At 39.1% G+C, this 18401-nt stretch overlaps 1 protein-coding gene across 1 annotated transcript in view; it reads left to right on the top strand.

The window, feature by feature from the left end:
- Positions 1 to 15185: 15185 nt before the first annotated feature.
- Positions 15186 to 18401, top strand: part of LOC126259239 (autophagy-related protein 2 homolog A) — a 471250-nt gene continuing 468034 nt past the window's right edge. Inside the window, exon 1 of the mRNA XM_049955863.1 lies at positions 15186 to 15464. Within this exon, the coding sequence (XP_049811820.1) occupies positions 15297 to 15464 (168 nt within the window). The 5' untranslated portion in view covers positions 15186 to 15296. The remainder of the gene's footprint in view (positions 15465 to 18401) is intronic.

An 18401-nucleotide genomic window follows, 5' to 3' on the forward strand; every position in this document is an offset into this window, starting at 1 on the left:
TATACACCTAATAAAGAGAGAGGAATAGTTTAATACTTACAATCGACTGCATTGGTCATTTTTTTCTCTCTGGAGGTGATACATCTCTGACGACTCTTAATAATGATGACCACCCTTTCAGTACAGAGTGCAGAACACAAGTAGTGGATCTTGACAGCTAGTAAGGTCGAACGCTGAGGATGAGTGGTGGGGTGGGAGGATATATTGCTGCAGTACCATGGGAAATGGAAGAACTTTGTTGGACTCGTAACGTTGCAGCATTTGCTAATGCCCCAGGTCCACCACCTTGGAATCCAACGTCATCGATGACATCATTAATCGCCATGTAGCGGGACTTTGAATTTCGCCGCGCTACACTCGTTCCCTCAGATAAAAATATCCCGTCGCAGCGGTATGAGCGCTCGACGGCAGAGAAAATACCAAAATTGTAACCTTTTTTTGTTTTCTATCCGTTTTCAATTGTCTCTTGTTAGCCGAAGCTTAAGGCAGACGTGATCTGATGAAGACGTAAAAACTTAAAGCTAATCTTGACCTGATTGTAATGTGTAGACATTGTGGAAGTTGTTAAGAAATTCGGTGGATGGAAGTAGCAAAGTGAATTAAATTGCATACAGTATCAAGATGATTTTAATTGGTATAAATTAGTGATTCCTGGACATTGCAAGATTTCGGAGCAGATTTTTCACGCTGAAATGAAGGAGATTTTTGAAGACCTGGACGCCGCCCGAAAGAAGATAAGTTAACCTGGTAAAGGATGATCTCTCATCTACGCCACTTCCGCCTGTCAGTTACATTCTGTTATTCTCTGTTCTTTTTCAAAAATTTTTGTAGTGGAAATTGGTTTAACTTTTGCTCAAAAACGCCACAAGGACCACCCCAACAATAGCTTTTCCGAATAACGAAGTCCGATAACTTTTCTGTAATACAAAGTCCGATTTGCTTTTCATTCTTCCCTTTTTTCACGGTCATTTACGATTTTAAAACCCCTTTTTATTCACCATTTCTTCCCACAATTTTCAACCGTTTTCTTTTCTTCTCTTCTTATTTAACTTTTTTTTTATTAACCACTACAACTGGCTCCCGCGACAGGACGCAATTTTCGGATGTGTCGTTTTTGAGCAAATTTGAAACTTTACTTTGTATTTTTTCCCAACAGAGAATAACAAAAAATCCTGAAGTTTAAATGGTAACGAAAACACCAACTTTATTGTACCTAAGCAAATGATTATACAACAATATTGTAAAGAATTTTTGTAACTAATTCAATCTGTTTTCTTTTCATGGCATATATTGATGCAAAACTGTTATTTTGAGACCTTTTGGTGATTATCCGATGGAGATGTATTAAGAAAACCCATATTTTGACGAATAAGATTTACGCAGAAGTGTTTGACCAGCCGCTGCAGGACAGAAAATTTAATGGTGAGTCACACAATTATGTTTCATTCAAACATTCAATAGCCAACTGCAGAATCCATTTTTCCCTTTCCACACATCCTGTAATTTTCTTCTAGATTTTTCCAAAATTATCTATCTCTATTGTAGTTTGTGGTAATTATAGTATTGTTGTAGCATATGAAGAACGTGAATTTGACCGCCAAACAGTCATTAGTTACGACAAATTTTGTCCGCCCTGCTGCATCTTTCTCAACCATTGTTTGCAATAGAGCAATCATTTACATTGACGAGAAAATATTTCATCCTAAATTTGAGTCAAATCTTTATTAATCAGACTTATATTATTCCGTTTTTGACTTACGATTATACATCCTATTACAATGGAACGCGGTAAGGTAGAGATAGTTTCGGCAGATGAGTTAAGTGAAGTAGATTCATCTTTCAACCAACAAGAAAGTCCGCGTTTCCCTCCATGGACGAGTTCACAGATCAATGCAATGATTTTGCCTCAAACTCGCAACATTTGTGATAATACACAGATGGCGACTTTAAATGACGAAATGTGGAATGGACGCGAGACTAGACCGTCAGCGCCATTGTTAACATCAATGTCAGAACCGAATATGAGACAAATTCAGCAATGTGACACAAATCGGACACAGGAAACTGACAAACTGGACCGACTATTAGAGTTATTTGCAGACATGAAACGAGACGTAAGTCAGAAAATTGACATATTAAACCAAATAACTGTTTGTAAATCGATATAAACTGCAATTTACTTCGACGATAATGAGCATTTTCACACTGCAAATGAACGTTTGTTGACAAGTGTAAACAATGTGGTAAAACACCTACCTTTGCGAACATCGACGCCGTTGTTCCTGGCCGGCCTTCAGATGCTTTGGAGACAATAAACTCAGCACCTGTCGTAGGCGATGTGGAGGCTAAAAACTACATCGACCATATATGCCCAGGGAACAATAGTCATGAAAACGCACAAGGACCTGGAGTGTTGTGTCGTAACAGAAGACATGGACGTTGCTTCAGATCATGCACTTGCTCAATCTTATGGTGTCACCAGACTTAACACGCCATTTATGCTGGAATAACAACTTGTAATGAACACTATGTGAGAGTGAATACTGTTGAAGACTGTCATAACACAGCGATTTTGAAACTGCCGCACGCGAAATTCAGTGATGCTACTGCGCATGCGCAAAGACTACGTGCTGCCAGAGGTGCATTGGGAAACCAACGCTGGGAGCACACAACATTAACTGCTCTGGCGAACAGCTTGTTCACACAAACTGTATATATATATATATATATATATATATATATATATATATATATATATATATATTAATTGTGTAAAAAGGATCCAAACTGTAATAATTGTATTTAGTATATAGGTTTAGAAAGTAAGTGTTGGTTAAGATTATCCCCTATGGATGCACGTGGCCTTTCCAATGAAAATATACATGTATTGACTTTTAGGTTTGCTAGCCTGCCACGCTAAGTGTTTTAGCGTGACAGTCGAGGGGGCGATGTAGCGGGACTTTGAATTTCGCCGCACTACACTCGTTCCCTCAGATAAAAATATCCCGTCGCAGCGGTATGAGCGCTCGATGACAGAGAAAATACCAAAATTGTAACCTTTTTTGTTTTCTATCCATTTTCAATTGTCTCTTGTTAGCCGAAGCTTAAGGCAGACGTGATCTGATGAAGACGTAAAAACTTAATGGCTAATCTTGATCTGATTGTAATGTGTAGACATTGTGGAAGTTGTTAAGAAATTCGGTGGATGGAAGTAGCAAAGTGAATTAAACTGCATACAGTATCAAGATGATTTTAATTGGTATAAATTAGTGATTCCTGGACATTGCAAGATTTCGGAGCAGATTTTTCACGCTGAAATGAAGGAGATTTTTGAAGACCTGGACGCCGCCCGAAAGAAGATAAGTTAACCTGGTAAAGGATGATCTCTCATCTACGCCACTTCCGCCTGTCAGTTACATTCTGTTATTCTCTGTTCTTTTTCAAAAATTTTTGTAGTGGAAATTGGTTTAACTTTTGCTCAAAAACGCCACAAGGACCACCCCAACAATAGCTTTTCCGAATAGCGAAGTCCGATAGCTTTTCTGTAATACAAAGTCCGATTTGCTTTTCATTCTTCCCTTTTTTCACGGTCATTTACGATTTTAAAACCCCTTTTTATTCACCATTTCTTCCCACAATTTTAAACCGTTTTCTTTTCTTCTCTTCTTATTTAACTTTTTTTTTTATTAACCACTACAGCCATCCTGGATCGCCATTTGGATTCTAAACTTAGAACCTCACATACTGTACCGATACCCCAGGTTTGCTATCTTGGGTTGCTCACCATGCAGATTGCATTTAGATTAGTCATCTTGTTTCCAGTATTTAATGTATAAATGTGTGGGATGAAGTGTTATGTAGTCCGCAATGTGTAGTGCACATATTATTCAATTTCACGCCACATTCCCACTTCATATGGAATACTCAAAGTGCAAACTTCATCCAAAATATTGCAAAGCAGCTTGCATAAAATCAAATTACTCATGACGTTGAATAGCTCTAGATTCGACGATTGTTAGAAATATTTCACTACAGTCGAACATATTCCAGTGTCCCACAATCTAGCAGACTTTCAGAATTATCCCCAAGATCATACACAATTTCATTTCACATCACATCTTTTGCCACCTTCTATCATGACCAGCAGGAAGATCTCCTGCACAAACACTCTTGTTGGAGGAATCATACAAACATTTATCATAAATTATTTAAAAATTCTAGGGAAGCATCTATGCTTGCTAGTAAAAGTCCCACTACCCCACCAGTCGATTATGAGAGTGTTTCACAGATTGCTCACATCTGCTTATCGCCCGTCTACCACAATGTAGAAACACTATGGAAATATTGGATGCCTTACGTATAACATAAAACAGAATTTGTGTGAGGAATCAAATATGCAGTGCTCGTCCGGGCAACATATTGCATTTTGCTTAAAAAGGAAGGATGATTGAGATTATAGTTTTCTCTACATTGATATCAAAATTTCCTTCACACCACACATATCTACAGCAAAAATAAGTGTTAGTTAAAAAACAATACTGCCACTGTCAAAAGAATGTGTGGTTGCTGTAGTACAGTGGGCTGAGAATACATATTTACGAATCTACTACTACAGCTAGTTGGGAATCTAATGCAATGTATAGTATGAATTCACCACTACCATTTAATTCAATTTGACATTGGATCCACTTTCTGAATGTATTGAATGTACTACTACTAGTGCAACTACTCTGCCAACTGAGCCACATCAACCCACATGTCTGTATGAAATATTATACCACATTTCCCTATACGAGCACCCTTACAATTCATCAAAAATGATTTAGAAATACCTTGGAAACGTTTGATAAGGTACATGTGCCAAATAAGGCCCGGTTCCTAATAAAGCCCACTCTCCTTTTGTAGCATAGAAAATTTGAAAACAGCACGAAATGTCTTCGGTAGTGACAGCTTGTGACATCTAGTGGCCAAGGCAACAACTATTTCCGCACCCGCTCTCGTGCCGGCCATTTTACTTTCAGTTGTGCTACGGCGTTCAGCAAAGGAGGGCTTCTTATTTGCACGGTACGTTTCATCTAATACAATCGTTGCAGTTATGAAGCATTTGTACTAGTAAATATGTATTTATAAACAGAAAATTGTGTTGTATGAAGATAGTTGCATTATCTTCCTAACAATAAGTTTCTTTTCAAACAATTAACGCACACGCGTTTTAAACTGGTTGTTCCCAATAAGACCCATCCATGGCGCTCCAAACAGGGCCCGGGCAGGCCTTATTATAGGAACCCTGTTGTATGGAGCTGTGCATAACTGGAATGCATATTTAAGTTCAGTGTATCCTGGGAAACCTCTTGTAACACGTATTTACTATCTGTAAATTCAATCTAAATTATTTTATACATTTTCACCGAGCTATTACTTGGTCATTGAAAGAAATGTCAAAACAAAACATTTTAAAATTCGTTCTTGGTAATCTTTGTGCGATCTGCATTTAGACCAATAACGTTTTGTAGCTATAATTGAAGTATGGTACTTTGAAAATATATATAATCACAGTTTTACAAACCTAATTCAGGAACATCAAGCTTATTGGTAATGTTTGCTTTTAGATGGAGCCACAGAAAAAACGAGCTACATGGGATGCAGATAATTTAAAACGAGCTGTAGAAGCTGTTGCTGAAGGGATGCCTGTCAGAGCTGCTTCGAAAACATACGGGATTCCTCGATGTACGTTACGCAACCACATACGCTCTGGACTAACAACCAAACTGTTTGGGACAAAAAACTTATTTGGACGAAGCTCAGGAAAGAGAACTTTGCCAAAGAATTTTTCGACTCGCTGAAGTTGGGTATCCAATTACAGCAAAATTGCTCAGAAAATGTGTATATATATATATATTGTGAAAAGAATAGTGTGCAGAATCCTTTTAATGAGACGAAGAGATTGGCTGGACGCAAGTGGCTCAAGCTCTTGCTACAAAGACACCCAGACATTGCAGGAAGGAAGGCACAACACTTTAATCCAGGAAGAGCTGCAAAGCTGAACAAGATTATTGTAAATGATCATTTTCAGAAACTGAAAACGGTCTTCTCCGAATTGGAGTTATTTGACAAACCCCACCTTATCTACAATATGGACGAAAAGGGATGTCGCCTCGCATTTCACAAGTCTCCTGATGTTTTAGCCAAGAAAGGTGTGAAACACTTGCACTTTTGTCGCCGCAGAACATGGGGAAAATGTTACCATTGTCTCATGTGGGAATTCAATTGGACAGGTTATTTCTCCTATGATACTTTTCAAAGGAAAGTGCCGCAAGCCAGAATGGGGAGACTATTTGCCACCTGGGACTGCAGTAGAAATGACAGATAAGGGCTCAATGAATACTGCGACATTCATCTAATGGATACATCATTTTGCCAAATGCAAGCCTGCAAAAGATGTTATTTTGATATTTCATGGAGTATCGTCACATTTGGACCCGGAAATTTGCGGCGTTGCTGAAGAGCACAATATCAGATTGCTTGCCCAGCAACACTACACATGAGCTGCAACCCATGGATAAATCAGTATTCAAGCCGTTTGAGTCTTACTGGGATGACGAAGTTCAGCTGTACTGGTCTACACATGAAAGGGAAGAAAACAGAGCAATTAACAGATTGTGTTTGGAAAAATCTTCAGCAAGATTTGGCCAAAAGCAGCATCCCCAGTAAATGTCATGTCTGGGTTTCGTGCAACAGGGATTTATCCTTTTGACCCAGAAGCTATTCCAGGCACTGCATTTGCTCCCTCTCGTCGATCAGAACGTCCTGACCTAGAAGAGGACATGACAATTGCCCCTGAAACAGGGAAACTGCCAGAGACTCAATCAGTCCCAAAGGCTTCCCGCAAAAAGGTTCGCCAGTCCATTGATTCCAGTTCATCAGAAAGCGAGGCATATTCAGTAAAGGATAGTTCAAGTGACTTTAGTCTTGAAGATAGTGACACACCTGAAGATCTCGAGTGTTCTTTCAAGGAAATTTTGCAGACTCCAAAGATGAAGAACAAAAACCAAACACCACAAAGAAGGCATTAAATTACAAGGCGCAAGTCGTATCTAAGGTACTATTCACGCAGACTCAAAAGAAAAATGGTACCAACGAAAGCACTGTGTCTAAGGCAGATTCACGTCGCCAAAAAATTTCGCCCTCAGTAATGAATATTCAGAAGAAAAAATGCAAAAGTGAAGACTCGACTGAAGCAAGCAGCAGTTCTGAGAATGTGTTGCAAGAGGTTGGCTGGTTTTGTCACGTATGCTGTGAAGACAGGATATTCGACATGAGACTCTGCAGAAAATGTATGAAATATGTGCATGAAGATTGTGTAGGTTTGACTCGAAAAGACAAAGTGCTAAATTTCCTGTGCCCCACCTGTAAAAAATGATTTCAATGAGCCAAACCAGTTTCACAAATCATCATTTATGTGTTCATCGAAAATGTAATGATTAGAATTATTGTTCCTATTACGACAAGGAAACTTACTGCTGTCAGAACAATTTTGATTGCTGATTGAATGTAAAAATCTGAAGAGCTAATAAGCAGTAAGTACCTACAGTTCTGTATGAAGCGTTTGTAAAAACAAGTAATTATAAAGGTCTATGTTTCATCTCATTCCACTTGTTTCTGAAATAAACTTACATTACAACTCTTGCAGTGTATTCAAACAGTTTTCCTGCCATTTACATGCCCCAGAATGTTAATATGAATAGGTTGTGCCTACGGGCCATATTAGGAACAAGGTCTCCTAACAAGGCCCACTTGCAAGGGTTAAACATTTTCTTTAAAATGATGACGTTATTTAAATAAACTTTCAATGTTCATTTATTTTTGAACTCGATATAGTTGTAGGATGTTGCACTTACGATCTCGGAATCCTACCACTTACTCATACTGAATACGAAAATCCTAAACGTTAGGTGGGCCTTATTTGGTACACATACCTTATATATGTCAGCCGTTCATGTATATTAAGCTGTAGGACATTCAGAGTCCAAGACCAAAGGGCCACTCTGTCATGTCTAGAGCTATGTGCAACACTTGTAAGTACAACACTTTCACGTTATTTCTGCTCAAGCGGAAAGCGACTATGTGGACCCAGGTTGCTTTAAGTTAGATACGAAACGCTGGAAAACCAATTTCAAAGTAAAAATCCTTGTTTCTGACGCAACACTGAAAATCAAGTTGGATCCCTTCTAGATGTTAGAGTCCATCAAACAAAGACGCTTGTGGGATGATGTGAAATACGTGTAGATCATTCCCCTGTCACTGTTCAGATATAAATCGAGTCGTTCAGTTTCCTAGCTGTGGTGACTGCATGTCAGTGACAGCAAGTGGTGAGCTTCTGTCAGCTCCGTGCATTCGTTTCTCTACCCATTTGCTTAACTGTTATTGTGTCTGAGAGAAAGAGGAAATAGAGAGGTGAATTAGTGTTCTGATCTTGTTCACGACATTAGGACACCATACTGCTGAAATTCTTATGTCTAACGCTGATGTCCTGCACACATCTATTTCCATCAAGGAATCTGGTTCCATCGTATCACTTTTATAACTGGTGGGATAACCATACTTAATAACAATTCGTTTGCTATATAGTCGCTAACTGGAATCGTTCTTTGATTTCGCAAAGTATGGAGGTAGTGGATGGAGGACTCAGATTCGTTGGCATATTTCTCAGAAAACCGTAAAGGGAGACGATAGTACGCTTAATTCTGGAGTGGGTGACAACATATCTCGAACACAATCAGAGACAGCCTGCTAAGATCACAATAGTCACGTGATCCCTCGCAAAGGCGTAGTGGTATGACGTGAAGTTCACTTCTTTGGGTACAATATTCATCGATTCAACACAAAACTGGCACATTTAGACGTTCATTCAATTATTTTATATATGTATGTTAACTGCCTCTACTTATAAATCATATGGAGACATCTGATGTTATGTGTGCAACATGAGAGACATGGTGAGGTTGGAACACTTAGGCTTGAAATTCTGTTACATTATACAATGAGGTGACAAATGTCATGGGTTAGCGATATGTACATATACAGATGGCGGTAATATCACGTACACAAGGTATAAAAGGGAAGTGCATGGAGAAATCATGGTTTGTATGCAGATGATTCATGTGGAAATGTGTCCGATGTGATTATGGTCTCACAACAGGTATTAACAGACTCTGAATGCAGAATGGTAGTTGGAGATAGAAGTATGGGATATTTCATTTCGGAAATTGCTAGGGAATTGCTGTAGAAATTCATCAAACATTGGGAGAAAATTACCTTTCAGATAAAATCAGGGAGAAAGCGAACAGACTTTTCACCAAGTTAGATGATCTTAGACACAATGTTAGGCACCTGACAACAGTAGGGACAACTTTCCCCAGATAATGCAACAGATGTAAAAGTTTCCAGATCTATTATTGCGATGCACTAAACAACATCAGGAGACCATCACTGTAAAATTAATACCAACTCCAAAACTGGCTGACTGACAAAGAACCAAAGGTACAAAGGCGTTTAGTGTGCCCAGCTTCCTGTGATTATAATGATAAGAAAGAGACATTTTACCCACACCTAACACTCTAGAATCAAAGACCGCGAAGGGCGGTAAGCGTTTAACAACACACCACAAAAAAAGTTATGTTTCAAGATCCCCATTGTCAAGAGTATGCCGAAAATACCAAATTTCAGACATTATCTCCCACCACGGACGATGCAGATGCTGACAGCTTTCACTCAACGACAGAGAGCAGCAGCACTTTCGTAGAGCTGTCAATACTAACAAAGAAGCAACACTGCATGAAATAATCATCGGAATCAACATTGGATGTACGACGAACATATCTGTTAAGACAGTGTGGCGAAAGCTGGCTTTAATGGGCTATGGCAACAGACGACCGACTTGAGTGCCTTTGCTGTCAGCATGACATCACCAACAGCGCCTATCCTGGGTCACGGGAAAACTATGACTTGGTCAGAAGAGTCCCAATTTAAGTTGGTAAGAGCTGATGGTAGGATTCGAAGGTGACACACACTCCATGAAGCCATGGACCCTTGTTGTCAACAAGGTACTGTCCAAGTAGGTGGTGGCTCAGTAATGATGTGGACCATGTTTACATGAAATGGACTGGGCCCTATGGTCCAACTGAAATGATCATTGACTGGGAATAGTTATGTGCATCACTTGGAGACCATTTGCAGTCATTCGTGGACCTCATGTTCCCAAACATGTCACTGGGCCACAGTTTCTGTGCGAACATTGTCTTTACCAGGGCATTCCCACATTTAAGGCCTGCAACAGCTCTCTGAAGCTCCTACTGAGTAGGCAGTGCTTTCAACTCGAGGCAAGTAACAATTGAGAAATTTCTCCTATTGCTTTTTGGCTGATGTTGACTAGATACGAGTAGAGGTTGGAGTAGAGTTCCGCTCATCATTGAAATTGTCGATAACAATCTGTGATGACTGTTCCATCGATATCCTTAGGTGTGGACCCAGTGGTTCCTCTGATACCCAAATACACTCTGCCAATGTTCCCAGTGTTGAGACATTACTGCATACTTGCACAATGTTTTTCTCAATATGTGTTAATGCAGTTATGGATTGTGTACTCAACAACTGACTTTGCTTTGCTTAGATCCATGTGGGTAACACTGCAAGCGTTTGAGATGTAGTTGACAGTTGCTTGATACTTCGAATCAAGGAGAGATTTCAAGACATCAGTATTCTCAATGAAACAATCCAGGGATTTCGCTTGCAAAATACGAAATATAGTGCCAGCCATAAAAGTAAGAAATGACTTGATCTTCTGTCAGTCTTCAGCGATGGATGCATTTAGGTCACAGAAGTCAACTTGTTACCGAACTCTACCACTAAATATTTCTACTATTGCACGGTCGTTAGTTTTGCAAAGATTGACCGTGGAACTGACAGGTATTTCAGCACAGTGGATCTCCTTAAGCACCAAGCGAACTTTTGTCTCTAGTGGTAGATGATCAGTGTCAACTTCTATCTGAACTTTAGCTCCAAATATTTTTACTATTGCAGGGTCCTTAGTTTTACAAAGATTGATCTGGGAACTGCCAAACGTCTTACCAGAGTGGATCTTTTTAGACACCAAGCGAAATTTTGATACTAGCAGTATATGATCAGTGTCACGTCGCCGCTATGGAAGGAGCACATTTGGAGAAAATGGCGGATATCTTTCCTCTTGTTTAAAATAAGATCTAGTTTATGCCAGTGTTTGGAGTGAGGATGCATCTAGGAAACCTTGTGCGTCGTCTTACCTTTAAGGTACATGCTAGTGATGAATGGGTGCTATGGGTATAATTCAAGCAGACATAAACCGTTCTCATTCGTCTTGGCCACTCCACGTGTGCCTAGGCAGTCTGGCCAAACAGCAGAATCACATCTGATATGGATACTGAAGTCACCTTGACAGAGGGTCTGCAGGATGCCTTCCCTGCATCACTTCGCTGATATGTTCGCAAATTTGAAAATTTATGTCTGCAGTTGACGTCAGCATTGACAGGTATACTGTCATCAGTGTCATTGGTCCACTGCTAGTTGACAAATACAAAGCCATAATGCATTCTGAGATCCCTATCGGGCTTTCAGTGGCATGTAATAGCATGTTATGAATGGTAAAGCCAGCATTTGGGTAAGGTCATGTGGCATCCCTTGCTCGTTACTTTGGAGGCTCCTTACTGGATTTCATTGTATTTTGTTGTTCCTGTATTATAACTTGCATGTTATGGCAATATACTGTTTCAAGGCATTGCTGCATTGAAGATTATTGCATTCTCGTTTTGTACATGCAGTTTGACACAGAACAGTCAACTGATTAACACACACACACGATCAATAAACGCAACTCTTTATTTAATAATGATGGAACACTTGTCTTTTATAGCTGTTCTATCTACATCTATGTCTGCATCTACAAAGATACTCTGCAATCCGCTGTACAGCACCTGGCAGAGGGTACCCCATAACAGTACTAGTTATTTCCTTTCCTGTTCCACTCACAAATAAGGCGAGGGAAAAACGACTGACTATATGCCTCTGTATCAGCCCTAATTATATGTTGGAGGCATTAGAATCGTTCTACAGTCAGCTTGAAATGCCGGTTCTCTAAATTTTCTTAATAAAGTTTCTCAAAAAGAATGTCGCCTTCCCCCCAGGGATTCCCATTTGAGTTCCTGAAGCATGTCTGTAGCACTTGTGTGTTATTCGAACCTATTGGTAACAAATCTAACAGCCCGTCTCTGAATCATTTCGATGTCTTCTTTTAATCCGACCTGGTACAGATCCCAAACACTCGAGCAGTGCTCAAGAATAGGCCTCATTTACAGATGAACCACCCTTTCCTTGAATTCTCCCAAGAACTCAAATTTGATCAGTCACCTTCTCCATCACAGTCCTCAAATGCTCATTCCATTTCACATCGCTTGGCATTACGCCCAGATAACTAAACGACCTGACTGTGTCAAGCAGGATACTACTAATGCTGTATCCGAAAATTATGGTTTGTTTTTCCTACTCATCCGCATTAAATTACATTTTTCTACATTTAGAGCTAGCTGTCATTCATCATGGCAACTAGAAATTTAGTAAGTCACCTCATAACCTCCTATAGTCACTCAACTTCAACAACTTACCTACACACCACAGCATCATCAGAAAACAACCGCAGATTGCTGCCTACCCTATCTGCCACACAAATTATTTTTACACAGAGGATAACAGCGGTCCCATGACATCTGCCTGGTGTACTCAAGAGGATACCCTTGTCTCTGATGAACACTCGCTGATCCTGTGACTGAAGTGAACAAAAGTGGGATCGTATACATAACTCTTGGTTGTCTTAGAAGACAAGGAGGCAACCAAAAGCACTGGGTTGTGAGAGACAGAAAATCTGAAGCTCGGTAGAGCAAGAACTTGATGACCCCATCCACTGAAAGCAGAAGTGGAACCAGACTGATCTACCACACTTGTCCCATGCGGCTGTGTTTCATGCACTGTGGTAGCGCCTTTCAACTCTCGGAGGCATGCCTGATGCCTCATCTTGATTGACCCCACCAGTGATGCTGTGTTGACACGCAACACCCTTGTGGTGGTTGACTCTTGGTGTGAAGGTATCGATGATCGACAACATCGCAAATACTTACGAGAGAGAGCTCAAAAGTAATGCCTTCAGTTTTTATATGAAAACCCTTAAAGATTTTTATATGAAACATCAATGTTCTTCATGTCTACATATTTATTTTTCAACATAGTCACCCTGGCGACGAAAACACGTCTCACAAAGAACATCAGTTTGTTAATACTGTCACAATAGAATGTTTGACTTCGTTGATGGAGCCACAACCTCACCTTTGCTTGAACCCGTTCATCGCTATCTAAATGAAGTCTTCTAACGTTTTCTGTAAGTTTTGGAAACAGATGAATATCGGATGGGGCTGACAGGACTGTATAGTGAATACAAGGTGTCGGTTTGTGGCAGATGTTGCAACGCTCCTTTGGCCTGGAACCGGTACTGTCATACTGAAGAAGAAGTGCCCTATGTGTCGACGAACTTTCAAACTCGGAACTCGATTACAGTATGCTGTTTCTCATTTAATGACAAAGTTATGTTACACCGTCATGTTTCACACTACTATTTGGAGCCATCTAGCTGCAAGGGCTGCTAATACGTAGGCACAAAGAATAAAGATGTTGAATTTTAACAACTTTTGTTTTATTTAAAAAGCATTAAGAGTTTTCACGTAAAAAAATCGGAGGTATTAGTTTTCAGCACACTCTCGTATCATAAACGACACTCTTGGTACAATATTGCAATTAAATTTCAGTTAACAACATAATAGCAGTAAAAAGCCTTTAGGAGCTCCAGAGATGACATTTATCTTCTACCTTGTCATGAACACTTTGCTGTTTATTCCAAATTGCTGCGAGCGAAACAAGGAACAATCATACTTCTAGTCTTGCCTGTCACAAATACTTTGCTGTTTGAAACTTCCTGGCAGATTAAAACTGTGTGCCCGACCGAGACTCAGTTTTAATCTGCCAGGAAGTTTCATATCAGCGCACACTCTGCTGCAGAGTGAAAATCTCATTCTGGAAACCTCCCCCAGGCTGTGGCTAAGCCATGTCTCCGCAGTATCCTTTCTTTCAGGAGTGCTAGTTCTGCAAGGTTCGCAGGAGAGCTTCTGTAAAGTTTGGAAGGTAGGAGACGAGATACTGGCAGAAGTAAAGCTGTGAGGACCGGGCGTGAGTCGTGCTTCGGTAGCTCAGATGGTAGAGCACTTGCCCGCGAAAGGCAAAGATCCCGAGTTCGAGTCTCGGTCGGGCACACAGTTTTAATCTACCAGGAAGTTTCATATCAGCGCACACTCCGCTGCAGAGTGAACATTTCATTCTGGAAGCTTTGCTGTTTATTCTTGATTTCCAAGGGTGTGGTTAAGTGGGAACCTAAGCGCACGGCTTGCTGCGTGTGTAATGAGCACCAAATACATTTACATTCTTGCTTGTCACAGGAACTTAAGAGTACAGCTTAACTTGCACCGAGTGAATTGAGCAGCAATGACATTATTGCTTGCCACAAATATTGATCTGCGATCGAATCATTAATAACGCTTTCGTAAATTCGAAGGTTGCATCAAGCAGAGAGTGAGAGACGTCATGCAAACTCAAGGAGGTTAGAATAAATAATTCTAAGCATCTCGCATGACCTGAACGCCAGCCAAGTGTCGAACGCCGATTGTAGTTTCCGAATTTTAGTTACTCGTTAGGGTGGCTAGGTGCATTGTTTCCTTTTTAAGCAGATTCAAAAAGTTAAAACAATTTTTTCGCTGCTGATATCTTAAACCCATTAGAATAAATGTTCATTCAGGTAACGTAACTGTAGGGCTAAATCGAGAAGTGTCCTTTAATTTTTTGCTTTATCTCAGAACTTTAAACCATTATTTCACTTTCGTTATTTTTAGTTGCCATTAACGGCAACTTTTTACCAGCTGGTATATAGAAAGTTAATATTTTGTTGGAGAATTTACTCTTTCTTTGGGTCGGGCTTCTTTGTTCAAAGATTTTGCTCTAGTGTCAAGCCAGGCTTAGGCTTCCCTTTGGATTGGCCATGTGATTCCTCTTTGTTCAAAACAAATGACGTCATAAAGGAAAACATTGAGCTGTTTATACGTCAGAGTATAGCAAACAGGCTCATAGATGAGTATCAATTTTTAATGTTGTGCATACCTTTTTAGCTAGTCATGCCGTGGTATGAATCTTGGTCCGAAAGCATTAAAAAGCGAGCTTGTAGGTATTTATTGCAAAGATATCTCGGACAATTCTTAGAAGAAAAACTGACCTTGGATCAGCTGACTGTGGATTTATACAATGGGACAGGCACAGTTTGTGATGTCAGATTGGATGTGCAGGTAATATTTCAGAAAACTCCTCCGTTGTGTAAATTCTTTCATCTCTCATTTTTAATACTGTTTGGAGTCGCATTACATAGCGAAGTTATCAGTTCTTTATGTCAGGTGGAAGAAGCTTTAGTTTTAGCAAATTGGGAGATAGTTTATAGTGACAAACGGATAAATAATCATTGTTTCCCCATTAGTGATTGTTATTTTGGTAGGCATTCTAATGGAATTTGTTTCATTTAAAAAAAATGTTCCATAAAATATGCAAGATTTTTAAGGGCTTCTTAGTGTTTGACTTCTTATGGAATTCAAAGAATAAGGTGTATGTCGAATTATTTTGCCTCCTGTTTAATTATAAGGCATGTGCCAGCAGGTTAACGCAAAACCTCAATCTCCTGTTGTTTCACTCCATGTATGCTGGTTTCATGCTTGAAAGAATTTTTTCATTTGTGGATCAACCTGTATTAGTATACTAAAGACTATATCCATCATTATTTCTGTTTCCATTAACTCCATCAGGATAGGGGTTGAAACAGAACTGTGACAATGTAATTCCATGTTTACATTTGCATCCACTGTGAAGTGAGTGGAAGAATGTATTAGGGCTTCTTCCTGCTCCATTCACATGTGGGACACAGGAAGAATGCCAGTGTGCTGTAATTTACTTCATCATGTCTAAACAATTCCTAAGGAAGCTGCCAGTTTAAGTATTTCTGTGACACTTTTCTGTGAGTCAGACTACCTTAGTTACTTCTACCTAATGTAGAGCTTTTTTGTATTTATATACTCGGAACAAGTTAGCTTGACTTAATAACATACAAAATGATTATGCACTGTACATTTAGTTGGTTCACTCCTCACAATCCCACACACTTACAGTTGACTTTAGGGCCTCAACTATGCTGCTGTCCCTCTATTACATTTCCATGTCTTCCCTTCTGTCTACCTGAAAACTTGAGTTAGCATAGTTGACGAAGCCCATTGTATAAGAAAATACTGAACGGCTAATAAAGATACTTATTCTTATTCTCTCATGGTGAGTGCAATGTTGAACTCGGAAAAAAATGCAGACATGCATATTATGCACTAGCAATCACCTTCTTTTGTTATTATTAAGCCCTACTCTATATCTCTAAATAATCTCAATTAGCATAATATGCAACATTTAAGAGGTACACTTTGACTGCCTTTTTAAATAACTGGACTTTAGTTATCTTTTTTATTTCTGTAGGCAAATTGGCTGTGATAGAAAATGTGGTTTATAATTTATTTTGTTTCGTCGTCATTGGAAAAAAAGTAGGCCCTAGTCCAAAATGGTGTTTGTCCCATTTTAGTGTATGGAACTATTTGTTATGAATTAAATAATGTTTTCTTGATGTGCAGTACAGATTAGTAGATTAACCAAAGTCTACAACTAACTTTACATTTGCTTGAGCATGTGTGATCACCCCAGTTAATGTAAGCCCTTCAACTGTTTTGTGAATTGGGTCAGTCCATACTAAATGGATTGCTTGACCATGTCAGGAAAAAAATTCAGTGGGTGAATTCTCTCATGTTCAGTGGACACAATAATTTTTTTATTTAAGCTATTTAGAAACAGTGGCCATTTTTGTTTTGGCCTGCATACGTTCTTTCACATTTACAAGCTGTGTGGTTTTTTTAAATTATTCAGTATTGGGTTACCCCACAGCTTTCAAATAAGAAGCATTTAGTTCAGCACATACTGAACTGTAAATTAAAACCATGACCACCTAGCTGGTTGTATACCTTAATACAGTTTTAATGGCTCAAAGTTATTGGTCGTAAATTTAAAAAAAAACTAAATTTTTGAACATTATTTTTCCAAAGTTGTAATTTCTGAGCCTTAATATTTTGTGCTATTACACTCCAAAGTATAGTTACTTTTCACAGTGTATTAATGATGAGACGCTTACACTTAAAATAATAAACTATTTTTAAAAATGGATTTTTTTTTTTTTTTTGCCTGCATTATCTTTTCTAGGAGACGAGATAAAAATCTGATAACTACACACTTAATAGACCTTTATGTATCAAACTTCATTATACATTTCAACATTGAGATTCAATGGGAAATTGCAAAAAAAAATTACCATTATAAGTCAAAAATATGTTTCTTAATATCTGGACTAATGGATAAACTGCCGGCTGCGGTGGTCTCGCGGTTCTAGGCGCGCAGTCCGGAACCGCGCGACTGCTACGGTTGCAGGTTCGAATCCTGCCTCGGGCATGGATGTGTGTGATGTCCTTAGGTTAGTTAGGTTTAACTAGTTCTAAGTTCTAGGGGACTGATGACCTAAGATGTTAAGTCCCATAGTGCTCAGAGCCATTTGAACCATTTTAATGGGTAAACTGTATCAGTTGCATAATTTAAATATATCTGCATTCAATTTTTTGTTTGAATGAGCCAACTAATTGCATTGTTCATCGAACAACAGAGAAATTTCGTTACTCAGTTTGGGTGTTAGGTTAATAGTTTGACCACTCTTAGCTGTGAATTTCCGGGGAGACAGCTTCATCAGTACATTTTTAACAGACATTCATACTTTATTGTTTTCAACTTTTTTTTAATGAGGCCCTTGGTCTTGATGGGTGGTAAAATGTAACATGCACATCTTACTTTTGACAATCAATATTATCAACTTTGGCAATCCACCACAAATGCAAGCCTTATGTTCTTATTTTGAAGTGTTAGTGGTACAGATTTTCCACATTGACGAAGTTTGCCATTGGGGGATGTTGATGTGAACTTAGTTGAGCAAGTTGTGTGAAAGAAGTATAAAACAAGAAAAGATCGTGTGCCTTTAATCTTCTGAAAAGGATTTAATCTTTCCTCTAAGACATCGGCGGAGAGTTCTTGTATTTCTCACATTTTACAATAATATTGGTAATCCCTTTTCTGTGTTCTTTACAGAATTTAAACATTTCTTG

Source organism: Schistocerca nitens, chromosome 5 (assembly GCF_023898315.1).
Source record: "Schistocerca nitens isolate TAMUIC-IGC-003100 chromosome 5, iqSchNite1.1, whole genome shotgun sequence".
NCBI lineage: Eukaryota > Metazoa > Arthropoda > Insecta > Orthoptera > Acrididae > Schistocerca > Schistocerca nitens.